The sequence below is a fragment of the Mus caroli genome, chromosome 6 (genome assembly GCF_900094665.2).
Source record: "Mus caroli chromosome 6, CAROLI_EIJ_v1.1, whole genome shotgun sequence".
NCBI classification, from domain to species: domain Eukaryota; kingdom Metazoa; phylum Chordata; class Mammalia; order Rodentia; family Muridae; genus Mus; species Mus caroli.
Window position 1 is genome coordinate 79326953 of NC_034575.1, and position 26526 is coordinate 79353478.

Sequence of the window (26526 nt, forward strand, 5' to 3'; positions counted from 1 at the left end):
TTNTGTNTNNNCANNNTGTGTGTGTGTGTGTGTGTGTGTGTGTGTGTGTGAGTGAGCACGCGTGCGCATGCTCATACATTTCTGTGTGTCAGTACAGGCACACACCTGCCACCGTACACTTATGGAGATCAAAGGAAAGCTTGTGCTGTTGGTCCTTGCTTTACTCCTTGTTTGAGACGGGGTCTCTTGAGGATTTCTGCCTCTCAACTCTCCGTAGGGATGGGACTGCAGATTCATGTCCTCACACAGGTGTGGCAGACATGTCACCCACTGAACACTCTCCATAGCCTCCATCCTAGTATTGGTATTCATACCTAAAAACTTGCCAGCTATTTATTCATTTGTTAATTTTATTTTTGCATGTTATTCTATAAATATTTACTATTTATTTGTGTGTGTGTGTGTGTGTGTGTGTGTGTGTACATGGTGGAAGTATGTGTGTCTGAGGAAGCCAGAAGAGTCAGCTTTCCTGGAGCTGGAATTATAGGTGGTTGGGAGCCTTCCAGTGTAAGTTTTGGAACCAACTCAGGTCCTCATTGATAGCTGCAAACATCCTTAGCCACGGAGCCACCTGTCTGGCCCCTCATTTGCTAACTTTTACCTTCATTTATTTCAGCTTTGGAGTTTCTGCTGTGAGCAGGTCATCACTGATGTGTGGATACACATATAGGCACCTATACCCGACTGGGCACAGTTTGTGTCAGGCATTGTTATATATCCTTTTAGGGGTCGGGAGTTGATGTAATGAGTTGGTCTCTCTGTGTACTGCAAGGTGTAGTAAGGCTTGCTCTCTAGCTGCTGGCTGCTTTTCCTTATTCTTTGTAACATCCATGAGAGATAGAGAACGCCTCTTTTGTGTGGATTGTGTTACTGTGGTTCAGTAAGGTAAGCATCTTGCCCAGAGTCACGCAGGCGAGGAAATGCGAGAACAGAGCTGCGGCATCCAGGGCTGAATGTGGGGCCCATGCATGCCAGCCTGCTGCCTTTCCTAGCATCACATCTGTCACGGCCTCCTCGGATCCCTTTGGCTCTGGCTCTGTCCCCCTCTCTGTCTTTGCTTCCACCTCCCTTCTCACCCTGCAGCTTACGCTTGCTGTAATCCTGCCTTTCCTTGCAGATTGCTCCTGTGTCCACTCTACCCTGCATGTTTGATCTTCCTAAAGCAGTCTTGCTATGCCACCCCACAGCTCAGGAGCAAGGCCTACTGGCTGTTATCACTGGATTCAGTCCGTCTATCCTGCCGGATGCTAGACTCCCTGCCCACCCTTCTCACTTCCTCATGCACCTCAGTGTTTGTTCATGAAGGACCTGACTCCCTGCACTGAAAGGCTGTGGGCTTCCCTGCAGAAGGCTTTAGGATTTGACAGAAGAACCCAAGCAGATGCCTGAGATCCCTGTCTGTCAAGTGCTCATAACTTACAGGGCTTCTGGGTAGCCCCAAACCAAACAGAAAGTTCTGTTAAGTTGAGGCCCAGTTCACCTTTCTCCTGTGCCCTATTTACTATCTATACAGTTTGTATATCTCCAGTATCCTGCCAGGCTGTCCATGCAGTTTGTGTGTCTCCAGTATCCTGCCAGGTAGCTCTTCTTTGGAACTCCTAAATGTGCTTTTTCTTCCTCGAGTCTTACAGTATTGAGTAGATGTGTCAGACATTTCCATTCGGTAGAATAAACAGTCCTCAAGGAGGAGTGTATATTCATGTGCAGTGTGCTCAGAGCACAGGGAGGCTGCTCTTACATCTGTGTTATCACTGTTGCCCTGGTGGGCCTAGAACTCACAACCCTCCTCCCGCTTTCTGAGTGCTGGGATTGCAGGTATTTTGAAAGTAGTTCAGTTTAGAGCATGGCCCTGGAAGCCTGGAGATAGGTGTGGGACAGTGAGGGGCTGTGGGACGCATCAGGAGCTCTGGAGCAGCTGTGTCCTCACTCACCTGGGTAACCTGAGGGAAAGTGGGTCTCTAGGCCCCAGCTTCCTTGTCTGGGCCATCCCTGGCCTGCCTCTGGGTTATTGTGATATAACCCAGTGTGGTGGTGACAGTGTTCATAGCTAGTTTTTATTTACAGTACAGATGCTGTTCTAAATGCTCTTTAAGCAGGTGTGTGTGTGTGTGTTCATTTATTGGCAAATTTAAAGAGTTGTTTTCCCTTTTTGTTTGTTTCAAGTCAGGATCTCTCTCTCTCTCTCTCTCTCTCTCTCTCTCTCTCTCTCTGTTTATTATATGTAAGTACACAGTAGCTGTCTTCAGACGTTCCAGAAGAGGCCATCAGACCCCATTACAATGGCTGTGACCCACCATGTGGTTGCTGGGATTTGAACTCAGGACCTTTGGAAGAGTGGTCGGTGCTCTTTGTTTTGCATTGTGTATGGCTGTGTCTCTATGTGAACATGTACACAGTGTGCATGCATAGGGAGGTCGGAGGAGTCAGATTCCCAGAGCCACCTGATGTGGGTGCCAGGAACCAAACTCCGGTCTTCAGACATAGGAGCTGGACATGTTCTTAACAGCTTAGCCATCTCTCTAGTCCTTATTTTTATTTTTAAAAAGGATTTATTTTAACGTAAGTGTGTGTGTGTGTACACATAAATAGAGGTTCCTGCAGCAGCCAGAGGCATCTCATCTTGAGCTGGAGTTACAAGTAGTTGTGAGTGGCACAGCATGGCTGTAGGTAACCATGGTAACAGAATAAACTCAGGTCCTTTGCAAGAAGAGCAAAACCTTTTAGCCTCTGAGCCATCTCTCCAACCCCTGTCCTAAATTTTTTTTTTTTTAAGTTTTTTATGGTGTATGGATGTTTTGCCTGCACGTATGTCTGTGTAGCATGTGTGTACCATGCCCTTGGCGTTTAGAAAAGGGTATTAAATCCCCTAGGACTAGAATTAAAGGCACTTGTGAACCTCTGTGTAGGTGCTGGGATGAACCTATATATATATATATATATATATATATATATATTTTTTTTTTTTTTTTTTTTTTTTTTTTTTTTTTTTAATGGTTTTTTCGAGACAGGGTTTCTCTGTATAGCTCTGGCTGTCCTGGAACTCACTTTGTATACCAGGCTGGCCTCGAACTCAGAAATCCACCTGCCTCTGCTTCCCGAGTGCTGGGATTAAAGGCGTGCGTCACCACGCCTGGCGAATCTATGTTTTCTGCAAAAGCAGCCAGTGCTCTTAATTGCTGAGCCATCTCTCTAGCCCCCGTTTCTGTTCTACCCACTGAGCAATCTGCCGAGCCCTAAAGTGATGTTTTGAAATGTGTTCTGTAGATTGTAGGCACTCTGAGTGGGTTTAGTATGATTGTCTGGGCTGGGGTGGATATGAAGGCAGAGCAACCTGGACACTGCGGGGGAGGCAGAGGTGGGATCCTGATGGTTCTGAGCAGAAGTAAGGTACAGAGACTGTTGTGGTTAAGAGGTTAATGTAGCATATAAAGGGACTGGCTTCATTATGGCGTTCTTCCAGGTGGTCATCACCTAACAGAACTGCTCTGTGGCATTATCTTGTGTTAGGCAAGTGTGCAGAGTGGCAGAAATTGCAGTCTTGTCAGTGAAGGAAGACAAGTGTATTCAGGGATCTAGGTCCACATTACAGCCAGGGGATCCAGTGGTTAGACCCCAGGCCAACTTTGCTTACGGGGTAAGACCTTAGGCATTGACCTGTGAATAATAAATGAGGTAGCATGTGGAAACTTCTCACTAGAATTAGTAGTTTCATTAAATAACACCATTTGTTTTTAAATTATGAAGGTAATATAACACAGCTAAGGAGTCTTGTGAAGTACACAACTATAAAAATAAGTTGGTTTGTTGAGTCTGATGTTAGAAGACAAGGCCAAGGATAAAAGAGATGAGGACCTGGGTAAAGTGGACTTGGGCCAAGGGGACAGTGAGGTGCTTAGCTTTTGAAAACTACCTTTAATAAACCCATTGAGTGTGATATCTTGGGGATCAGAGCCTGCCTGACACAGGCAGAGGAGGGAGTGACTGTGGGGACCTCTGCTGTTGTAGGGGTGGGGAGCTGGGGACTCATGGCTTTCTCTGGGTGAGCAGGTTTCTATCTCTGCCCCTCCTGGACTGTTTATCTGGCCCAGTGTAAGACAGAGATCGAGTCCCTAGTCGTGTGGATTTGGACCCGAGTCCAGACATCTTTCTAGTAGGGTGACACAGAAAAGCAGCAGAAGGGACTAGAAGGCCTGTGAAGGCAGTTTGATGAAGTGCTGATCATTTTGAAGTGGCACTTGATGCTTGGGGACCTGCTGAAGCCTCACTCTCTGGGGCTGGGGGCAGTGATAGTGAGGGGTACAGGTAGGGAAGAAGTGTCAGGGCTCCAGAACCCTGCCTGCACTTTGGTGCTGAGGATTTCTTGCCGACCCATCCCTGGGTTCCTGTGAAGGAGGGGAGCACTAGGACCCAGAGGCCAGCACGCTTCCTGACAGTCTAGAGCAGCACTAGCGCAGAGTGAGACTCATCAGCTGGCCAGCGGGGCTCAGTGTCTCTGGGTTCAGGAATCCTTGGGCAGTAGAAGGGACTTACTCCTCAGCCCCATCACTGCTCCTGCCCCTCCAGAGGGAGGACCATGGACGGAGGGAGGTCCGTGGCTAATGGCTTCTGAGCCGTCCGTCCATGCAGGCCCATCACCCTGACCCCTCCTGCCTAGGTTTCTGCCTTTTCTCTGTCTTTGGCTAGCTGGGGGAGGGGGTAGAGTCCGGGTGAGCAACATGGCCCAGAGCAAGAGGCACATGTCCAGTCGGGTAAGTGGCCCCAGTCAATATGGGATGGCCCTGGGAGGGCTGCTGGAGCAGGCCGGGTATCTGTGGACATCACTTGTGTGGGGGCTGGGGAGGCAGGCTGGCTCTCAGCTGAGGTACTCACATACTGGGCTTCTGAGGAGCCTTCAGAGCACTGACAGGGGCAGGCTGGACAGGGTACCCCACCCACCCACCCAGTTGGGTCCTAACTGGGGCCCAACCAGACTTGACCTCTGACTCCAGCTGGCTCTGAGGCCAGGGATTTCTGAGGGGTCCAGTATGTCTTTGACTGGCCTGGGGGTCAGAAGGCCTAGCTGTGAGGCCCTTTTCAGATGCCCTGCTATCTGCCTCTGCTCTCTCCTCTGTGAGGTTAGATTTGCATCCACTGTTAGAGCCACCTGACTCTGAGAGGCGTGTTGGGAGGTGTGGGAGGGTCTTTTCTGAGTTTGTGTCCAGCCTTGATATCATTGGCAGTTTCCTTTATTGTCAGGCCCATGAGCTCTTCATTGTCCCTGGTATAGTTTGAGGTCCCCACATCCCTAGGAGCTCTGTCCTTACCTTACTGGTGGGGCTTTGTGAGGAGAGGGGCTAGGGAATGACAGCTGGGAAGGGTTTGACTTCCCAGGCTCTGGCAGGGCTCCTTTCTGAAGCTAACTGTGGTGTGTGTGTGTGTGTGTGTGTTTGGGGGGTATCAGGAAAGACCCCTCCCCCGAGCCTTTAGGTCCATGGGGGTCACATTTTCTTGCCTTATTTATTTGCTACAATCTCTCTGGTTCATGGAACAGCTATTGCTAAAAATGGCTTAGGTGTGATTTTCTTCCAAATCATGGTCTGATCTGGGACCTAATTTTGTGTGTTCTGTCATCACGGATATGTAAGAATCTGGGTACGACCCAAGGACAGCGTTTTGTTTGTACCTTTGCCAGCCCAGATGAACTACTGGACAGGGTTTGAGGACAGTAAGGAGCTAATTTGAGGTATTTTGTTTATTTTTTTGTGCTCTTCTTTTTATGACACCGTGGCCTGCAGGGTTTGGGGGAGAGCAGACAATAGGACATGGGCCCTGAGGAAGGTGCTGGTGAATGGGCTGTAGTCAACAGTCTAGCAGTGCCAGGTAGATATGGAGATGGACTGACAGCAATCATATAAGCAAGGCACGGTGGCGGCTGTGGCCCTGGAAAGAGGTGCAGTTCTGTCCCTCTGAGAAGTCTAGGTGGACGTGCTGATGCGTGCCTGTGAGCCCAGCATTCAGGGGGCTGAGGTAGGAGGACTGCAAGTTCTAGACCAGCCTAGGGTGGTACTGAGATTCTGTCTTAAAGAACAGTGACAACAATTTTAAAAGGTTTGTGTGCGCGCACACACACACACACACACACACACACAGGAAGAGGAGGAAGAAGAGGAGGAGGAGGCGGAAGAAGAGGAGGAGGAGGAAGAGGAAGAAGGGTGGAGGAGGGTGGAGGAGCTGGAGAAAGGCATTTGGTTTGAGTCTCAGGGAGACAGAGGACAGTGGAGAGAGCCACCACTGAGCTGCTAACTTTCTCAGTTCTGGTTCCTGGGACAGGGTTGTGGGGAGCCTGGTCTGAATTGAGTTGTTTGCTTGTTCTTACATCCTTTCCTTGGGGGCAGTACACCCTAGAAGCAGCCATATGGTGATATTCAAAAATCTATCAGTAAATCCTAATTTGTTATACAATTTAAATATAAATTCTTTTTAAAAAATTTCAGTAGATTCTAGAGAATTTTAGAGTTTTTTTTTTTTTTTTTAAGATTATTATTGCTGAGCTGTGGTGGCACACACCTTTAATCCCAGCACCTGGGAGGCAGAGACAGGCAGATCTCCAAATTTGAGGTCAGCCTAGTCTACAGAGTGAATTTCAAGACAGCTAGGGCTACACAGTGAAACCCTGTCTCTAAAAAAAAAAAACCAAAAAACAAAAAATGGATTGTTCTTATTGTTCACTTTTGTGACATTTTTTTTCTAGAGTTTCGTCTTACTGTAGGCCAGGCTGGCCTAGAGCTCACCAGGTAGCCCAGGCTGGCCTCAAGCTCATGGTAATCCTGTCTCAGCTCCCCAAATGCTGGAATTCCATGTGTGAGCTATCAAAACAAGCTTTTTAAACATTTCTTGAAACAAGGTCTCATTATGTTGCCCAGGCTAGCCTTTAAATTACCTTATATAGCCAAGGTTGGCCTCAAACTCATTACTCGCCTCCTGATTCAACCACCCGGGTGTTGAAGTCCTTGACATATGCCCTACCTGGCTTTGGGGAAGTTCTGAACATGTCACTGATGTTTTTCAGAGGGGAGTTTGTAGGCTCACTTTGCCCTGAGAATGGAGTCTAAAGGCGTGACTTGTGGTTTCTCAGTCCAGGACGCTGTCCTGAGCCTCTGACTGACCATGTTGGCATATGTCTTTCTTCCAGACGCCGAGTGGCAGCAGGATGAGTACGGAGGCAAGCGCCCGGCCCCTGCGGGTTGGCTCCCGCGTGGAGGTGATTGGGAAGGGCCACCGAGGCACTGTGGCCTATGTTGGAGCCACACTCTTTGCCACTGGCAAATGGGTGGGCGTGATCCTGGATGAAGCAAAAGGCAAAAATGATGGCACTGTCCAGGGAAGGAAGTATTTCACATGTGATGAAGGCCACGGCATCTTTGTACGCCAGTCCCAGGTAATTGATGGTGCGAGCCTGGGTGCGCATTTGGCGTGTGTGTGTGTGTGTGTGTGTGTGTGTGTGTGTTTGTGTGAGTACATGCTCACTTGTACAAACATCTGTTGCTTGTGCTGCTAATGTGTCCTTTTTCCTAAGTCGGATGAAGGCTGTGGTTGGGAGAAAGGCAAGATCAAGCCTGTTCTGTACCCCAGCTTGCTCGGGAGCTCAGGAGGGACCCGTGGTATAGGCGTTCTTGATCTGACTGCATTGAGTATGTTCTTTGGCCTCAGATCCAAGTATTTGAAGATGGAGCAGATACTACTTCCCCGGAGACTCCTGATTCTTCTGCGTCAAAGGTCCTCAAGAGAGGTACTAGTTACACCCTGGCATTGCCACTTCACAGCCAGGTTTCCCACCCTTCTAATAACAGGGTGTCTGCTCTCTTTCCTTCTGTCCTTCCCATCCCACTCAGAGGGTGGGTTCTTCCCCCTTCCCCTCTGTATAAGTGTTTGTTGTTGTTTGCTTTCTACAGAGGGAGCTGATGCAGCTGCAAAGACCAGCAAACTGGTGAGTGGCTTGGCACTGTAAGGGAGGACACAGAGAGGGAGGGAGGAAGGCCCAGGCTGGGCAGGTGGAAGCAGTAGATGGGTCTGGATTGAGTTAGGCTTGTAGTAGCCTAACCTCCCCAAGAGGGGCACCTCCGGGTATGAGTTGTAACATTAGGGCCAGAATAAAGGTGGAAGTGTTGGAGTCTAGATGTTTAGGGTCGGATAGGATTGAGTTACATGTGTAGACAGCTTCCTATCTTCTGGTATCCAAAGATGCCAAGGCGGGAGGGTGTTCGGGCAGGGTAAGGTGGGGTGTGGAGGGAGAAGCAGCTCTTTTGTTCACAAGTGTTGTAAGATGCATGCAGATGGCCCTTTCTAGCTCGCTGTGCCTCTTCTGCAGAGGGTTGGGAGGTAGGCTTCTAACTTTTCTGGGCCAGGAGGTAAATATCCTAGAAGCTGTTCCTCGGGGGACCCTTCTTTGCCCAGGGCTCGATGCTTACCTAACTTCCCTCACATGTATTCACCTGAGCTGATGTTAACACTTCTGCACAGGATGTCTGTCAGGCCAGACAGTCTGTTCTCTAACTCTGACCTTTCCTGCTCCTCACGCAGCGGGGACTGAAGCCTAAGAAGGTGGTGTGTTTACTGTTTGTGTCTGGGTCGATGGGTGGGCTGTGAGCCCCTCCCACTCTCTTGCATGCCCCCAACTCCAACTGCCACATGCATGTGTGTGTAACCACTGGGCTGAGATGGCCAGAGGAAATGGCAGTTTGTCTTCTGGATCACCTTGAGGAAAACGAGGCCATCAGGTTCAGGGACCAAGCCAAAGCAGCACTCATTAGAGCCAGTTTTCAGTGCTCTAGACCCCCAGTTAGAAACTGCAGGCGCTTGACAGCAATCACAGCTGCAGCTGGTTTGCAGCGCTTTCTCAGGTAGCCAGGCTTGGTGTGGAGGGAGGGCATCCTGGAGGACTAGAGCTGAGAAGTGTGGTAGAATGGTTGTGTAAGGAAGGGCCAGAGCAGTGCCTGCCTGCCTGCCGTTGAGTCAGTACTGCCGTAGGTGCCCACCTTGCTCTGCCCAGTGGCTTTCGCTGCTCCCCTCGACGAGTGTGTGCCTGTGGGCACACACTCCCCTTTCAGGATCTTGCCCGTTCCACTCCCTCTTCCACAGACTTTTCTTTAGGTCTTTTGAGAGGGTCTCACTTTGTAGCTCAGGCTAGTCTGGAATTCACTATATAGAGCAGGCTAACCTAGACCCTGTGGCAGTCTTCCTGCCTCACCTTCTTAGTGCAGGGATTACAGATGGGCACCATCATGCCCAGCTCCTCACCAGGGGCTTTTAAACACTTAGATCGCTGCCATGACTTCCTCACACCAGCCTTGCCTTGGGCCTCCCCACAAGTTCTTTCTGCCCTGCATGTGCCTGTCTGAGCTGTGTGTGCAGTACTGTGAGCCCTTTGTTGCCAGCCTGTCTCGGGCCTTCCTGATGTTGCATGGGGAACTTCTGGATTGGGACTGTGGGAGGGGGAAAGAAAACCGCCTTTCAGCTCTGTGTGGGCATTGAAAAGACTTGGAAGTCTTACCATGGCAGAAGCCACATGCTAGGACTTGTTTTTGATCCTGGGTCCTGGGTCCGGGTAGGAATGGGATTCTAAGGCAGATGGTGCTGCAGAGAGAGCTGGGCACATTCCAGACACATGAGGACTGGCTTCATCCCTTGAGTACTGCATTGTGGTTGGTGCTCCAGTTTCACCTCAGATCCCTACATAGAGAAGAGCATAGGCTGCAGTGTGAGCTGGAAGAGTCCTGGCTGCAGGCTGACATGACCCCCCCAGTGGCGGTCTAAGCAATGCCCATGTCCTAGTGAAGTGTAAGCCGGGCCTCAACTGCTTGTGCTAAGAAGTGTTCCCTGCTTTCTCCAGTCTTACCCCCTGGTGGTTCAATCCAAGCAAATCATTTAGCCAGAACAGCTAGGTCCAGAACAAAACCCAGTGTATGTATATTTATGTGTGAGTGTTTTGTGTGCATGTATGTTAGTGTACTATATCTGAACTGTGCCTGTGGAGGCCAGAGGAGGTGATGGATCCCTCTGGGACTGGAGTTACAAGATGGTTGTGAGTCACCAAGTAGGTACTTGGAATTGAAACAGTCCTGCATAAAAGCAGCCAAGGCTCTTAACCTCTGGGCCATTAGCCCCCCAAAACCAGTGTTTTGAGAGAGAGTCAGGGGAGAACGTAGGTGTCTCAAAAAATACCTACTCTTTCTAGAAAGCCATTTAGACATAGACTTTCATCTCTCCAGCTTGGAGAGGTGAGGGAAGAGCCCAACACTGATATTATAGCGGTTGCTGGTGCCCATGTCATTTCCCAAGGTTCCCTAATCACTGTGTGTTCTTCGGAGCTGGAGCGGTGCTCTGATTGTGTTCCTGATAAGAAGCCTAAGGGTTTCACCAGTGTGTGCAAGACAAGTGGACTTGATCGGCTTTTCAGGGGCCAGAGTATAACTATGAGATAGATTGATGGAGCCGGCAGGCCCTCTGTCCCTGTCCACAAATTCCCTGGGCCATTTCTGCAGTGGTCCCTGGCCCAGCTTTTTGGAGCAGTGTCTTGGAGGTAGAGGAGAAGAGGAGTGCGGTGGTGATGGGACGGAGAGGACGGACAGCTTTGCGCAGGACTTAGTACCATCCGGAGAAGGCGGAGCCATCCGGTTCTGGGTGGTTGCTAGGTGACCTAGGGCTGGTAGCTCCACCCCCATGGAGCTGAGGAGGGTGGGTGCATGACGTCAGGTGGAGCTGCTGCTGCTGCGGCCACTGAGACAGCCATCAGCTTAAAGCTGACGACCCGGGCCAGGCAAGGCTCCGGAGCCTGCTGGAGCTCGCAATCGCCCGCTGGCCTGCTGTGCACCTGCCACGGCCTGTGTCGCTGCAGCCGCCTTTGCCTGTCCGGAAGCTAAGGCTGCATTGTTGGGATTTGATGCACTAATCTCCTGTCTCCGCCGCCTCTCCCTCCCTCCCTCCCTTCGTCTGTCTTTCCTCCCTGTGTTTGTCTGCCCTCCTCTGTACCTCCCTCTCTTTCCTCTCCTTGCTTTCTGTGGTTTTCTGCAATGATGAGACAGGCACCGACAGCCCGAAAGGTACTCTTGCTTGCTCTGGTCCTGCTGCTGGGTTGCCAGGGCAATGGAAGCAGGCTGCTGGGGTGGGGGTGGGGGCTGATTGACTTCATCAGTCTACCTGGCAGGGGGAGGAGGGTAAGGATGAAGGGGAGGGGGTAGGGAGAGGTGTGTGTCACTACTGTGCCCCACCCTGGACATTTATGTTCCTTGATCTACTTGCTTTGACTCTGATTGAGTCTGTACCAGGCCATTTACTCAGTGGCCCCACAGGCGTGGGCTTCAGGCAGTCCCTACTGCAGTCAGGGTTGGGAGGGTTTACTGGGGTCCAGCCTGAGGCAGCCAGCTGCCTCAGTGCACGAAGCAGGCCTACTTACCAACCTTTGCTGGACTGACTTATGCTTGTTCTCCCAGCATCCCGCTTCCCCAGAGTCTGTGCTAGGGAGTTTACTGGGACAGGATGTGGACCCTAGAATAGTTTTTGATCCACAGCTGTGGTGAATTAGTCTTGAGCAGAGAGTGGAGGTTGGCCATCTTGGACTCAGTGTCTGCAGAAAACAGAGCTCAAGCTGAATCTTGACTTGCTAGAGAGTCAGGCAGAGGCAGCAAGCCTCTGGGAGTTGGAGCTAATTGCCCCTCAGCCACTCCTGGGTGGCTTGGGGGAGAGTGGTTCCTAAGGGTTGCTGCCCACCCCCACTCCTCCAGCTGGGAGGGTTACTTTGCTGAGCTGTGGGCTTTTCCTAATGCAGTATTCATAGAACTGACACCTGAGCCCTCTGCCTTAGGGAGGGAGCCTGCTGCAAGGCCTGGACCTGAAGGAGGCTGAGGGAGGGGATCAACCCTGTTCTTTCTTAGTGGTCTGAGCTTCACTTTCTGGGTGTCTGCACTCCTGTCAGTGGGCCGGGTCCTAGGGTGTCCTCTCTAGAGTCTAGCACTTGAAGGAAGAGGCTGACTTGGGAAAGTCCTTGGGAGAGGTGGCTGGGTGGGGCCCCAAGCCAAGAGTGGCAGAGATTGTTCACAGAAGGATGCTCTCTGGAGGCCTTCTTGCCAGCTGCTGCCTTTGGTCTCCTGTGGCTTAGCCTAGGGACCAGACTTGTAGGAGCTGAAGAGGCCTCGGGGAGTGAAGCCTCCAAGGGTTAGGTAGACACGAGGGGGGAACAGGGCAGCGGGAGATGCGAGCCTGGAGCAGGTACAGGCCATCCCCTTGGGAGGCAGTGGGACAGGGGTGGTGGGCTAGCCTTGTCTATTGCTGCTTCTGCTCTCATTGCTACCTCTGTCCTCCTGCCATGACCCTCTCTTTCCTGACTCCTCCTCTTCTGGCTCCTGTTGCCTGTCCAGACCACAACTCGACGGCCCAAGGTGAGAACAAGCGGTCTCTGTAAGCCACTGCCGAGTGCACAGATAGTTCAGGCGTGTGCATGTATGTGGGCATGCATGCTAGGAAGTGAGTGTTGGTTGCAGTGAACCAGGGAGAAGAGGAGGAGCTTGAGGCTGCTAACCGGACTCCTGGGGAAGTGATTTCTAATTCTCTCTCTTTTTTTTTAAATGTGTATGAGTGTTGCCTGCATGGATGTTTGTCATATGTGTGCCCCCAGAGGCCAAGAGAAGGTGTCAGATATTTTGCCGTGTGAGTGCTGGGAATGAAACCTGGGTCCTCTGGAAGAGCGGCCAGTGCTCTTCTGAGGCGTCTCTCCAGGCCGGACAGTTTCTAATGCTTAAGAGGCCATCTTAGCCAGTAGATTGGGTGTGAAAGAGCAGTGAGGGGGTTACGGCCAATCAAGACAGGCTTTGATCAGCTCGGAAGGGTGAGATTATAAGAAGTGAGTGCTCTGATTGCCTGCAGGGGCGAGGGTTGGGGGGAGCATTTGTGGGTAGTCTGGGGTTCAACGTTGCAGGGGCAGCACTGTCTACCCCAGGGTTTGTGGCTTCCTGAAAGCTGGCCACCACCATCCCCCCATGCCCCCACCTCACCCCTCCCAGCTTCAACACGGGCCTGGATACTGTTACTTAGTTAGAGCTTTGTCCTGGAGGAGGAGGTAAGGGGTCGGCTCTGACTCTACTTACCTTGCTTGGAGGGTAGTCTGTATGGGTTTCCATCTCAGCCCAGTAACCTATAAGATCCAGTGGAGTGAAGACTGGGGAGGCTTACCAGGAGAGCAAGCCTGACTCCACCCTTTTGGCCCCGCCCGCCCTCTTTGAGAACTGGACAATTGAGAACAGTCTCTAATCTGTTCTGTGCTTCTGTCTGCTGGGGGAGTTGGGCATACACCCAGCGTGATGGGAATGGGAGTAGTAAGAAATTGCTAGAGTGATCACAAGTGGGCCCCAGAGGGGAGTCCTGGGGAGGGAGAGCCTGTTTTGAAGGTTAGAGCAGCGTGGGGAGGAATGTGGACACAGTGCCAAGGGAGGAACCTTATAATCTTATGTCTCCCATCCTCTCTTCTTTTTCTCGACTGTCCTTTGTCACTGCTACTTTTCGACTCTGTCATTGTCCCCGTCCCCCCCACCACTGTGCTTTTATATCCCCTCTCTGTCTTTCTCTCCTCTGCCTCCTTCCCCTGCTCCCCCTCTCCCTCCCACACTCCCGGCTTCTGTTTTCTCTGTGGCCTCCTCATGCCTCTCACCAGCCTACTCGCCCAGCCAGCACTGGGGTGGCTGGGCCCAGTAGCTCCCTTGGCCCCTCTGGCTCAGCATCAGCCGGGGAACTGAGCAGCAGTGAGCCCAGCACCCCAGCTCAGACTCCACTGGCAGCACCCATCATCCCCACACCGGCCCTCACCTCTCCTGGAGCAGCACCCCCACTTCCTTCTCCCTCTAAGGTAAGAACAGAGTCCAGGCATCTCTGCACCCTGCCTAGAGTTAGGGAAGACCTAGGACTGGAATCAGAAAGAGTGAGGTTTCCCTGTCCTCTCTGTCGCATCTCGTGCCCGCCTCGGCTTCCTCTCAGATGTTCTTGTACCACTTGCTCTTGGTTCTTGGTCTAGGGAAATGCTTTTATACAGTCTTATCTTTGCTTCAGCTCAGTTTTGTTAGGGTGGGGCGGGAGCTGTGCACAAACCGTGGGACCTTCTCTTGGCAGGAAGAGGAAGGGCTGAGGGCTCAGGTACGGGACCTGGAGGAGAAGCTGGAGACCCTGCGCCTAAAACGCTCAGAAGACAAAGCAAAGCTGAAAGAGCTGGAGAAGCACAAGATCCAGCTGGAGCAGGTGCAGGAATGGAAGAGCAAAATGCAGGAGCAGCAGGCAGACCTGCAGCGGCGCCTCAAGGAGGCTCGGAAGGTGAGCCTCGGGTGACTGACGCTGCACCTCTGGTGAAGCGGGCGCCGGGGAGGTAGAAGGACCCAAATGAGGGGACTGGGAACTAGGCTGGGATATAGGATGCCCGGGAAGAAAGGGCAGTGTGGGAGTCGCTCTGCGCCTGCTCCATGCATTTCTAACCTCCAGGAAGCCAAGGAGGCACTAGAGGCAAAGGAACGCTACATGGAGGAGATGGCCGACACAGCCGACGCTATCGAGATGGCCACTCTGGACAAGGAGATGGCCGAAGAGCGTGCTGAGTCTCTGCAGCAAGAGGTGGAGGCACTGAAGGAAAGGGTAGACGAGCTCACCACGGACCTGGAGATTCTCAAGGCTGAAATCGAAGAGAAAGGTAAGGGGCCAGCTGGCAGGTAAGAGAAAGGTAAGGGGAAAGCTGGCGGGGCCAGCTGGTGCAGTGGGCCCGGCGTGGACACATTGTTGCTCTTACAGGCTCCGATGGAGCTGCATCAAGCTACCAGCTCAAGCAGCTGGAGGAGCAGAATGCCCGCCTGAAGGACGCCCTGGTGAGGTAGGCTTGCCGCTGTCCCTTTCCTGCTGCCTCCGGTGCCAGGGCACTCACTACCTTGTGACGGACTGACCGACCGACACATGCTTTCTGCCATCTCTGTCTTCTCTTTGACCCCTTCCGTTGCTCCTTCCACTTCTGCGTAGGATGCGAGACCTCTCTTCTTCAGAGAAGCAGGAACACGTGAAGCTGCAGAAACTCATGGAAAAGAAGAACCAGGAGCTGGAGGTTGTGCGGCAGCAGCGCGAGCGTCTTCAGGAGGAGCTGAGCCAGGCAGAGAGTACCATCGATGAGCTCAAAGAGCAGGTGTGAGCACACCTCACCCACCCCGGTGGCGAGGCGCTTCCGCTGGCCCCTCCTTCTGCTGGGCCCTCACGGCAGCTCTTTGCCCTGTCCCTTTGCCTTGGCACAGGTGGACGCCGCTCTGGGAGCCGAGGAGATGGTGGAGATGCTGACCGACCGGAACCTGAATCTAGAGGAGAAAGTGCGGGAGTTACGGGAGACTGTGGGGGACTTGGTAAGAAGAGAGCAGACCCCCGACTTCTCACCCTGATGGAGACTATTTGGAAGGGGCCTTCTGAGAACTTGACATCACGCCCTGTCCTTTGAGCAGGGACTGTGGTAAGGGGACCATCTGGCCCTGCCATGCTGACCTGCCTGTGTGCTCTTCCCCACTCTGTGCCATCCAGGAAGCCATGAATGAGATGAACGATGAGCTGCAGGAGAACGCACGGGAGACGGAGCTGGAGCTCCGAGAGCAGCTGGACATGGCGGGCGCCCGAGTGAGGGAAGCGCAGAAGCGAGTGGAAGCCGCCCAGGAGACAGTTGCCGACTACCAGCAGACCATCAAGAAGTACCGCCAGTTGACTGCCCACCTACAGGTGCCTGCCTCCATCCTGGTCTCTCTCTGCTCAAGGTAACCCTGGGGTTCCCAGGACCAACTGTGCTTCACTGTCTGCTCTCAGGATGTCAACCGGGAGCTGACAAACCAGCAGGAAGCGTCTGTAGAGAGGCAGCAGCAGCCGCCGCCAGAGACTTTTGATTTCAAAATCAAGTTTGCTGAGACCAAGGCTCATGCCAAGGTTGGAAAAATGGGCACCTTGAAGTCAGGGGTGTTAGTCCAGGGGAGGAGGGGGTAGCTGTGGGCTAACTTGGGGTGGGCTTCTGGCCCTAGGGTGCTTTGGGTGGTAATTGTGGAAGAATCCTGACCTGGGCTTACCCTACAGACAAGGGGCCTGGTGGTTCTGCAGCTTTGCACCCGGACTGAAGCCCTTCTCCGTCCTTGCAGGCCATTGAGATGGAGTTGAGACAGATGGAAGTTGCCCAGGCCAACCGGCACATGTCCCTGCTGACAGCCTTTATGCCTGACAGCTTCCTTCGGCCAGGTGGAGACCACGACTGTGTCCTGGTGCTGCTGCTCATGCCCCGACTTATTTGCAAGGTATGGCCAGTCAGTCAAGAAATTCAGTGTGCTGTGAGCCAAGGTATTGATGACGTTAGGGGAAGGCAGCAGGCACAGGCTGCCCACACAGCTTACAGCTTACGAGATAGCCTAGGTACTCTCACTCTGTAGGGGCTCAGTGAACACAGAGCCAGCCGCCGCGTTCCAGAGCTCTGTGTCTGCGTTCCATCAACTGCAGAGCAGAAATGTTTGCAGGAAAACCTTGCGCATGGACAGCTTTTCTCTCCCTGTTCTACAAGCCATCCAGCATAGTCTTGCTGTCACTTAGCTTGTCTTAGGTATCATCAGTAGCCCAGAGGTGATTTAACGTGTAAAGGCCTATACACATAGGTTACACACAGCTCCTGAGCATTTCACATGAGGCACTCCAACATCTCCTGTCAGTGTTTATAGGAGAAGTCTGAAACCAGTCCCCCAGGTAGGAGAAGCTGTCCAGGGAGGACAAGGAGTCCTGGCAGTTGCAGACTACTTCAGCTGAGGGGTAGAGGTTCCTAAAGGAGAAACATTGAAGCTAGAGTAGAGTCTCCTTGGGTGCTAAAGGATACGTGCTGGGGAATCTAGGCAGTTACGACCCTGCTCTGCCGTGAGCCTCCTGCCTCCCCAGGCTGAGAGCCATGTCTGCTCTTCCTCCGCGTGTGTTCATCCCCTCCACATGGTCGTTCAGCTGTGTCCTGGGTTCCTGTTCCTGTGTTCTTTGTCCTCTACGCCCAGTCCCAGGACCCTGGTCTTCTTCCTGCAGGCAGAGCTCATTCGGAAACAGGCCCAGGAGAAATTTGACCTGAGCGAGAACTGTTCGGAGCGGCCTGGGCTTCGGGGAGCTGCCGGGGAGCAGCTGAGCTTTGCTGCTGGGCTGGTGTACTCGCTGAGTCTGCTGCAGGCCACGCTGCACCGCTATGAGCAGTAAGAGGCACCACGTCCCCTCCCTTGCACCCTGGGCTGGGGCTCCAGATTCACTGGAGCTGAGGTAACTGCCTGGAGACGGTGCCCTCACAGAGCTCTTTTTCTGGTCCTCAGTGCCCTCTCTCAGTGCAGTGTGGACGTGTATAAGAAGGTCGGCAGCCTGTACCCCGAGATGAGCGCCCATGAGCGCTCCTTAGATTTCCTCATTGAGCTGCTGCACAAGGACCAGCTGGATGAGACTGTCAACGTGGAGCCCCTCACCAAGGCCATCAAGTACTACCAGGTCTGGGGCCAGGGTTCGGGGGTGGGGTGGGGTGGGGGGGAGGCGGCAGGGCAGCAGGGGATACGTACCTGTCAAGTGTGGCCGTGTGGCCTTGGTTGGCTTTCTGAGACCAGTTTGCTCTGGTTTTGTTTTTATTGTTGTTTGGGGTTGGTTTGTTGTTGTTGGAGGGGCGTGGTATGATTTTTTCTGTTTTGTTCTTTAGAAACCGGGTCTCATGGAACCCAGGCTGGCCTTAAGCTTTCTGTGTAGCTGAAGATAACCTTGAACTCGTGATCCTCCTGCCTTGTCCCAAGTGTCGAGATAATAGGTCTAAGCCATCATGCCTGGATTAAAAAAAAGTTGTGTGTGCAGTGTATGTGAGTGTGCGTGTATGTATGTGTGTGTATTGTGTGGCACAGTGTACATGTAAGGATCAGAGTACAATGTGAGCCATTTGACTCTTTCTTCCCATCCTATGGGTCTTGAGGTTTGAACTTGGGAGCAAGTGTCTTTACCGCTGAGCTATCATTGGCCGCTTTTATAAGACAGCATCTCACTGTAGCTAGCTCAGGCTGGCCTTGAACTCCTGATGCTCTTGTCTTAGCCTCCCCAGCGACAGGATTATGGGCCTGCACCACCAGTCCCAGTGCTTGTTTGTCTGATGTGAACTTGACATGTGATGTCACTGCCTAGAGCTTTTGGAAAGTTTTGTACCTCTGAAGACCACAGCGTCCAGGACTCAAACTCTAGTTTGGGAAGAGGGCGGTCCCCCAGCCCTTGCCCTCCATAGACTGAAGGCTGCCTCTGTGTTGTTCCTCCTCAGCATCTGTACAGCATCCACCTCGCTGAACAACCCGAGGACTCCACCATGCAGCTGGCTGACCACATCAAGGTGACGTGTCTAGATCAGTGACTAAGCGTCTGTAGAGATGAGGGAAGGAAATCAGACTGGGAGGTCTGTGAGAGCAGAGGACCTATGTGCATGTGACAGTCATAGGAGATGGGGACCCTGGGGATGAGGATGGGTGAACGAGCTCTCATGAGGAGCTAAGACCTCACGTTTCTTTCCCTATAGTTCACCCAGAGTGCCCTGGACTGCATGGGCGTGGAGGTGGGGCGGCTGCGTGCCTTCTTGCAGGTGAGGGCACATCTGGACCTCAGGAGTTCTTCCTTATCCCTTCTCCTTTCTTTCCCCCAGTGCTAATGGTGGCGTGTCTGTTCCCTTCTCCTGTGTAGGGTGGACAGGAGGCCACAGATATTGCCCTTCTTCTCCGAGACCTGGAAACATCATGCAGTGACATCCGTCAGTTCTGCAAGAAGATCCGAAGGCGGATGCCGGGGACTGATGCTCCTGGGATCCCAGCAGCGCTGGCCTTTGGCTCACAGGTTTAGGGCGGAAACTGTGAGGGGAGGAAGCTGAGCAGAAATGGGGTGGGGGTGGGGGGCGCCTAGCACATTAAGATCCGGATCTGGCGGGGGGATTGAATTAGGAAGCTAGGAACTATGATGGCGGACCAGGATGGGCTCTTGACCCCAACCTATCACACAGGTATCCGACACACTCCTCGACTGCAGGAAGCACTTGACATGGGTGGTAGCTGTTCTGCAGGAGGTGGCAGCTGCAGCCGCCCAGCTTATTGCCCCCTTGGCAGAGAATGAGGGGCTGCCCGTGGCTGCACTGGAGGAGCTGGCCTTCAAAGCAAGCGAGCAGGTTGGCCTGGAACCTTGGGCTGTGGGGTCTGGGGAGGCAGTGGCTCTTGTCAGCTTTTCATACCTGCTCTTGGCTGTTGCAGATCTACGGGAGCCCCTCCAGCAGCCCCTATGAGTGTCTACGCCAGTCATGCACCATCCTCATCAGCACGATGAACAAGCTGGCCACAGCCATGCAAGAAGGCGAGTATGACGCAGAGCGACCCCCGAGCAAGGTAGGTGGATGTTTCTGGGGACCCAGTGGCCTGTAGGGGTTCAACTTAACAGAGCTGCCCTGCTTGTGGAGAGTGGGGAGGCTGGAGGGAGGGGCATTCTGCCTAGAAGCCAGGGTGATTTTCCTGTGACTGGAGTGGTCTCCTTCCCCTGCCTCCAACCCTCTGACCCACTCTGTCTTTTAGCCTCCTCCAGTTGAACTTCGGGCTGCAGCCCTGCGTGCAGAGATCACAGATGCTGAAGGTCTGGGTTTGAAACTTGAGGATCGAGAGACAGTTATCAAGGAGTTAAAGAAGTCACTCAAGATTAAGGTGTGGAGGGCTGGAGAGATGGATCAGTGATTAAGAGCAATAGCTGCTCTTCAGGGGACCCTGGTTTGATTCCCAGCACCCACGTGGTGGCTCATGACCATCTATAATTCTAGTCCTAGGGGACCCAGTGCCCTCTCCTGGCCTTTGAGGGCACCAGGAACACATACGGTACACATACATACATGCAGACAAAACTACACATAACATGAATTAATTAAAACAGTTAAGGTAAAGGCTGGCTAGTGTGGTGGGACTTGGGCGGTGTTGAGTACTGGGTGTGAGGATGAAGGAACGTGCAATCTGAGGAAGGAGGTAGGACCTGCCTGCAACTAGGGGTCATCGGGAGGGAGCTCCACCCCCACAGCCTAACCGGGTCCTGCGGCTCTGGGGATGACGTTGAGGAACTGAAGGGTCCCCCATCTAGGGAGAGGAGCTGAGTGAGGCCAACGTGCGGCTCAGCCTCCTGGAGAAGAAGTTGGACAGCGCTGCCAAGGATGCAGACGAGCGAATCGAGAAAGTTCAGACACGGCTGGAGGAGACTCAGACCCTGCTGCGGAAGAAGGAGAAGTGAGCACCATCCTGGGGCCCTGAGTCCTCTCCCCTCCTCTCCTCCCCTGCAGCTGTCTGTTGTGAGGGACTCCTTTTGTGTGACTATTCCTTTCCTACCCTTCTCTGCTCCACCTGTGTCTCAGGTTGCCTCTGAGGCCTGCCCTCAGGACGTGCCTGAACCCCTGCTCTCTTCCACAGAGACTTTGAGGAGACAATGGACGCGCTCCAGGCTGACATCGACCAGCTGGAGGCAGAGAAGGCAGAGCTCAAGCAGCGCCTGAACAGCCAGTCCAAGCGCACAATTGAGGGGCTCCGGGGCCCCCCTCCGTCAGGCATTGCTACCCTGGTCTCTGGCATCGCTGGTGGTGAGTATGGTGGCCAGGTGGCAGTGGCCCAGAGGATACTGACTTGACTGGCCTCTCGTCTGGCCTCAGTTTGACTTCAGGTGCCTGTACCCTAGGTGTTCAGCCAGGAACATGCTTGTCCCAGTTTCACGCTGCCCGTTTCACCAGGGTTTTATTTTCCATGACGATGCGTTCACAAACCCTTGTGTAAAGTAACACACCATCAAGACTGTGTCAGTAGTCAGAAGATGACTGAGTTAGGCTCTGCCATCTGGCTTTTCTAGCTCAGCCGTATTCAGGAAAGGTCCGGCCACACTGCTGGAGTGCCAGCCTTGTGTGAGTGAAGCCAGTTTCTGATGGCCCTCAGTGTGTGTGCTCCACTTCTGTTCTGACCTCTTCTTAGGTTCTTAATGAGGTCAGAGAGCCGTATGTGGAGTGTTGTGCCTTCCAGGCTGGTTCCCAGCCCCTGCTGCCTCTCGGTTCCCACTGCTCTGGTTTGTTTCTGCCCCCTGCCCCACCCCCTTTCAATATGTGCTTAACATTTTCACTCCAGAGAACAGTCTCCTAGCCCCACAGCTTAAACCACCAGGGCCTCTGGCCTTTCCTCACTGCTCATCTCACCTGAGGACTTGCCCTTATCAGAGGCCTTGTCATAGATCCGACTTGATTCAGGACGGCGACCAAGTGCCTGTGTGACAGTGTACTCCCACAGTACAGACAGCTCCACATGCTTTGAGGGGAATCTCTTGATTCACCATTTTGTGCTGTTTTAGTAAGGCTCTTAAACAAATTCTGCTTCTGAATTAGTGAAACACCCCATCAAACAAGGGAGGCGCTTACCTCAGAGCCGGGGGCCTGAGGAGCAAGGCAGTGCTTGCCCCTTCTTGCCAGGCTCTCCAGCCGGAGCATTTGGTGCAGAGGTACACGTAGCCTCTGGAGTGGTTCCCATGCCTTTCCTGGAGATGAAACGGGAGGCAGGAGCAGCCTCACCCCGTGCTTCCTGTGTTCACTGATTCTGTCATTCTCTCAGAGTGTGCCGGCCTCACGGCCTCACCCACCGTTGCTCTCCTTCACACGTCTGCTCACCCCGCCAAAGTCAGAGGTGGGGTTTTGGGAGGTTTTGGTGGTGAGAAGAAGGGTCTTCTGCGTGTTGTGCCCAGAGTCCCTCTGCTTTGTCCAGTGTCCCCTCGTTGTCTAATCGCTCTCTCTCTTTTCTGCTCCCTCCTGGGCTCTCCAGAGGAACAACAGCGAGGTAGAGGCCTGCCCCAGCTAGGGCTTACCAAAGCTACTGGGCACTGGGACTGGGGACAGCATCCGAAGTGGAGGTGGGGGAGGGGAGGGAGAAGTGAAGAGCCCAGTTTTTAACCCTGCTCTCCCAAGGATGATGACATTGCACATGCTGTTCACAGGGGGCGCTCCTGGACAGGCTCCGGGCGCCTTGCCAGGCCCGGGGCTGGTGAAGGACTCCCCACTGCTGCTTCAGCAGATCTCTGCTATGAGGCTACACATCTCTCAGCTCCAGCATGAGAACAGCATCCTCAGAGTAAGGCACTCATGGGGGTGTGGGGCCTGAGCTCAGAGCATGCCTACCCAGTGATGGTAGGTCATTGAAGGTCACCGGAGCCTCTTAACGGCTCCCTCTGTTCCCTCCCACCTCTGACAGGGAGCCCAGATGAAGGCGTCCTTGGCAGCTCTGCCCCCTCTGCATGTTGCAAAGCTTTCCCTCCCACCCCATGAGGGCCCCGGTGGTAACCTAGTGGCTGGGGCACTGTACCGCAAGACCAGCCAGCTCCTGGAGAAACTAAACCAGCTGAGTACCCACACCCACGTGGTGGATATCACTCGGAGCAGCCCAGGTATGTGCTCTGCTCCTGAGAAGATGGCCACTGCCGTCCTGTCCTCAGGGCTCCTCCTAGCAGAGTCCAGTGGCTTCAGAATGCAGTTTCCCTGATTCTTGTGCACAGTCTCTCCCTGCTCTCTCTTTCCTGTCTCTCCTCTTTTTTCCTTTCTTTCTTCTGATATTGGGCGTTGAGCTGAGGGCCTCAAGCCTACAAGGCTTTTTACTTTAAAAATTTTTTTTGTTTTGTTATTGTTTGAGACAGGGTTTCTCTGTGTGGCCCTGGCTGCCCTGGAACTTGCTCTGTAGACCAGGCCATCCTCGAACTCAGAGATCTGCCCGCCTCTGCCTCCCTGAGTGCTGGGATCAAAGGCGTGCACCACTATACCTGGCAATCTGCCTCCCTGAGTGCTGGGATCAAAGGCGTGCACCACTATACCTGGCAATTTTATTTATTTTTTAATGTTTTTTTTTGTTTTGTTTTCGAGACAAGGTCTCAGTAAGTTGCCCAGGTGGGCCTTGAACTTGTGATTCTCCTCTCTCAGTCTCTGAGTGGCTGGGGTTCTAAGCCTCTTCACCAGAGCCAGTTCACTCTTTCTCTCTGAAGTGCCTGTGGTATGTGGGTCCAGTACCCACACTTCTGACCATGCAGTTCAGCTGCTCAGGTGGACCTCAGTGTCCTCAGCGACTCTCCCTCTTCACAGCTGCCAAGAGCCCGTCAGCTCAGCTTATGGAACAAGTGGCCCAGCTCAAGTCCCTGAGTGACACCATTGAGAAGCTCAAGGTCAGTCCCATGCCGCCCTCCCACACTGAGCGCCCTCAGATTGCCCTTGGGGAGCCAGGCCCTGGGATTGCCCTTGGGGGAGCCAGGCACCTGTGGGTTGGTCTCTGGACCTGCTCCGTGCTCTGTGGCACACTGGAGTGCAGGTGGGAGAGAAGGGGGATCCTTGCTTAGGAGCCGATTGATAAATTCAGTCAACAAAGTGTGTGACTGTTGTCATCTTTAGGCCAGTGAGCCACCAGTGCTGGCTGACCAAGCAGCTCTGTGGGATGTCTGGCTGCAGTTTCTGTCAGCTGAAATAATTCAAGGACAAAATATTTGCCAGTGGCTTCCTAGAAGCCGTAGACACCAAGTTAGGCCCTAAAGAATGAAGGTGTATACAGGAAGGACAGATGCTGGATGGGGCCGTGTGTAGTGAAAGAAAGCCATGTTCTTCTGGAGCTAGTGTTGCGGGAAGTTCAGGTGTTGAGCTGCCACCTGGATCCCCTAAGTGAGCCCTGCCTCCCCTTCCTCCCTCCCCCTCCTCCCCAGGATGAGGTCCTCAAGGAGACAGTGACTCAGCGCCCTGGAGCCACTGTGCCCACCGACTTTGCCACTTTCCCTTCATCTGCCTTCCTCAGGGTAAGGAGGGGGCAGCCTGGGAGATGGCGGGGCCATGCTGGGTGCTCCTGTGGCCTCTCCCCTTCCTCTTGGGGTTGAAGAGGCCCCTGGAGTCTCAGGCCCAGCAGCCTCACCCTGCTTTACCTGGCAGGGCCAAGTCTTACTTGCACAGAACCAAAAGTGCTTCCAGCACTTAGAGACTGGGCTATTCTAGCACATAGGTATCACCTGCCCTGACCCTCACACCAGGAGGGACTTGGTTACCTTGTTGGACTCCCCTTGTTCCCATTTGGGAAGTGTTACTGTGGTATCAGAACGTGAAGCCTCAGTTTCCCAGGGGTTGCCACAGTACAGTACTCAAGGACCCTCAGTGCCTATAATCAAGTGAGCCCTTAACCCGTGGTCCTCTTGTTCTTCCCAACACAAGGCCAAGGAAGAGCAGCAAGATGACACAGTCTACATGGGCAAAGTGACCTTTTCATGCGCGGCAGGCCTAGGACAGCGACACCGCCTGGTGCTGACCCAGGAGCAGCTGCACCAACTTCACAGTCGCCTCATCTCCTAAGCACTCCTTCCCTGCCTTCCCTGTGGTACGGTCCCCCTGGTACCACTGCCCAGTGCACAGCCACCTCAGCCACTCCCAGGCTGAACCACACGCTAACCTCCTGAGTGGTTCAGCTGCATCTGGTCTGGTCAGGGTCCTGCTGCTTCTGTAACCTGGGTTTGCCTGTCCACCCCGGCCTCTTCCGTATTTGCTGTTATCTGCTCCCTCTTTCCTGAGGGGCCTCAGGGCATTGGAGGGGGCCGACACCCCTCCACTAAAGATTGAGTGAGGTCTCCCTGACTGAGGACTTCACCCCTTGATTAAAGCAATTTGTGCTTCACTGCTGTCTGTGGCTCTGAGAGGGACGGGCAGAGGTGGACTGCTGAAGAAACCGCACGTGCCCGGCGAGGCTGGATGGCCTGCTCGGGGCTGGGGAGGTGCTGCACCCTCTGTGTGCGCTGAGCTGCTCTGAGCAGAGGGGAAAGGGAGCCTGGTGGCACTCAAGGTCCATGTGGGAAGCTTGGAGGGCAGAGACTGGAAACTCATCTGGCGCTGGCTTTCTGATGCATTAGCCATCGTCTTCCCATCAGGCTAGGGGCTCAGGGAAACTGAGGCAGCAGAGCAGTAAGAAATGGTGACAAAGCTCGTGCTAAAGCTCACTCCATCCAATCAGTGTCACGGGAGCTGCTGCTGTGAATTCTTGGGATTTCTGGTCTTGATTTGGACCTGTTGAAAAACTTCCAGGAGTGAGTCTGGGGGCGGGGCTGTGAGCAGCGTTGTCCAGTTTCAGAGTTAGCCAGGGCTTTGCTGGCCAGCTCCTCATGTCTCCCTTACTGCCCACGTGAAGAAAGACAGGCAAGGGTCAGGTCCAGCTGGGCTAGGCCTGTCCTCAGGAGTGGGCCTGGCTAGAGGAGAAGCAGATGAGGAGAGAGCAGGGCCACACGTGCAGTCGGAACACGAGGAGAGAGCAGGGCCGCACGTGCAGTCGGAACACCCTCTAGGAAGGTCAACAGTTGGTGGGATTTGGATACTCTGTCTCTAGCCTGCCTTGTTGAGTTCTGGAAAGAGAGCGTTGGGTGACATTCCTCAGCACTCTAAAGGATAGTGCATGGCTAATGCCATTTTAGATGCTAAGATTAACTTGCTGTGTACCAGGGAACCCTGGGATGTAGGGCTTGGTTACCACAAAACTAATGGCAAGGTTGCTTTGTATGTAGTATTCCTAGGATTTGAACCCAGGTCCTTACGAATGGTAGGTAATTACTCTCTTGTTGAGCTATATTCCCCATCCTGTGGGATTGCTGTCTTGGTAGCTGATAGTCTCCACCTCATCTCTCCAACTTTGGCTTCTCTGGTGCTAAGAAAACCACAGGCCACCCCTGACGTTGCGGCACATTCCTGTCCTTTCTCCCAGATGACTGACCTGCCTCTGACTGCTGGTCAAGATACTGAGGGTCAGAACTCAGCAACTTAATGACACACACCTTTAATTCCAGCACTCAGGAGGCAGGAGCAGGCAGGTGTCTGTGAGTTCAGGGCTAGTATGGACTACATAGGAAGTTCTAGGTCAGCCAGGGCTACACAGCAAGACCCTGTTTCAAAAAAAAAAAAAAAAAAAAACCCAAAACCAAGTAACGATGATTAAACAATCTCTGTGATACTTTGAGAAGATGAGTGTCCATTCTGTGACTTACTGGCTACCTCCCTGTGAATGCCCTACAGGATCTCAAGATTCAATATGTCCAGTGTTCTAAGTGTGTGCATGTGTGTGTGTGTGAGAGAGAGACACACACACAGGCCAGAGCATAACTTCACTGCTTCACTAGACCTGTGGGCTTGTCGATTGTGGGGTTATGGCTGGCCAGAAAGCCCAGATAGATTACAAACTCACACCACCCACCGCACCTGTCTCTCACTTCACCAACTGAGCCATCTTCTCAGCCCCTGAGTCTGTCCGTTTTTTAAATGCCTTCTAACCGCATGTAGCTATTTGTGAGGGAATGCCAGCAGTAGTACATTTTTCACCTGCTATCCCCTGCCTATCTTCAACCGGTTCTGCACACCAGTGCCAGGTGGATGCATCTAAAAGGCAAGCTAGTGTTGCTTCAAATCCTGAAATAAAATGAAATTCACAAGAC

General features: G+C 53.1%; 1 protein-coding gene across 10 annotated transcripts in view; it reads left to right on the forward strand.

Annotated features, from left to right (window-relative positions):
• The window catches only part of Dctn1 (dynactin subunit 1), a 34153-nt gene extending 9425 nt beyond the window's left edge, over nucleotides 1–24728 (forward strand). The window contains exons 1-32 of one of the 10 annotated variants that reach the window (XM_029478529.1): nucleotides 4437–4748; nucleotides 7172–7417; nucleotides 7690–7768; nucleotides 7932–7966; nucleotides 8560–8580; nucleotides 11061–11078; nucleotides 12393–12413; nucleotides 13682–13873; nucleotides 14134–14331; nucleotides 14497–14701; nucleotides 14800–14878; nucleotides 15022–15181; nucleotides 15288–15392; nucleotides 15565–15756; nucleotides 15841–15957; nucleotides 16164–16316; nucleotides 17077–17237; nucleotides 17352–17520; nucleotides 18323–18391; nucleotides 18575–18637; nucleotides 18736–18885; nucleotides 19049–19210; nucleotides 19293–19424; nucleotides 19608–19733; nucleotides 20158–20300; nucleotides 20481–20647; nucleotides 21864–21878; nucleotides 22036–22169; nucleotides 22290–22482; nucleotides 23168–23247; nucleotides 23776–23865; nucleotides 24272–24728. In XM_029478529.1, coding sequence (XP_029334389.1) covers nucleotides 4716–4748; nucleotides 7172–7417; nucleotides 7690–7768; nucleotides 7932–7966; nucleotides 8560–8580; nucleotides 11061–11078; nucleotides 12393–12413; nucleotides 13682–13873; nucleotides 14134–14331; nucleotides 14497–14701; nucleotides 14800–14878; nucleotides 15022–15181; nucleotides 15288–15392; nucleotides 15565–15756; nucleotides 15841–15957; nucleotides 16164–16316; nucleotides 17077–17237; nucleotides 17352–17520; nucleotides 18323–18391; nucleotides 18575–18637; nucleotides 18736–18885; nucleotides 19049–19210; nucleotides 19293–19424; nucleotides 19608–19733; nucleotides 20158–20300; nucleotides 20481–20647; nucleotides 21864–21878; nucleotides 22036–22169; nucleotides 22290–22482; nucleotides 23168–23247; nucleotides 23776–23865; nucleotides 24272–24409 — 3846 coding nt within the window. In that variant the 5' untranslated portion in view covers nucleotides 4437–4715 and the 3' untranslated portion in view covers nucleotides 24410–24728. Of the gene's footprint in view, nucleotides 1–4436; nucleotides 4749–7171; nucleotides 7418–7689; nucleotides 7769–7931; nucleotides 7967–8559; nucleotides 8581–11048; nucleotides 11079–12392; nucleotides 12414–13681; nucleotides 13874–14133; nucleotides 14332–14496; nucleotides 14702–14799; nucleotides 14879–15021; nucleotides 15182–15287; nucleotides 15393–15564; nucleotides 15757–15840; nucleotides 15958–16163; nucleotides 16317–17076; nucleotides 17238–17351; nucleotides 17521–18322; nucleotides 18392–18574; nucleotides 18638–18735; nucleotides 18886–19048; nucleotides 19211–19292; nucleotides 19425–19607; nucleotides 19734–20157; nucleotides 20301–20480; nucleotides 20648–21863; nucleotides 21879–22035; nucleotides 22170–22289; nucleotides 22483–23167; nucleotides 23248–23775; nucleotides 23866–24271 lie in introns of those variants that run through there. The other 9 variants (XM_029478534.1, XM_029478533.1, XM_029478530.1 and 6 more) reach the window with 9 other exon arrangements.
• The last annotated feature ends 1798 nt before the right edge of the window (nucleotides 24729–26526 follow it).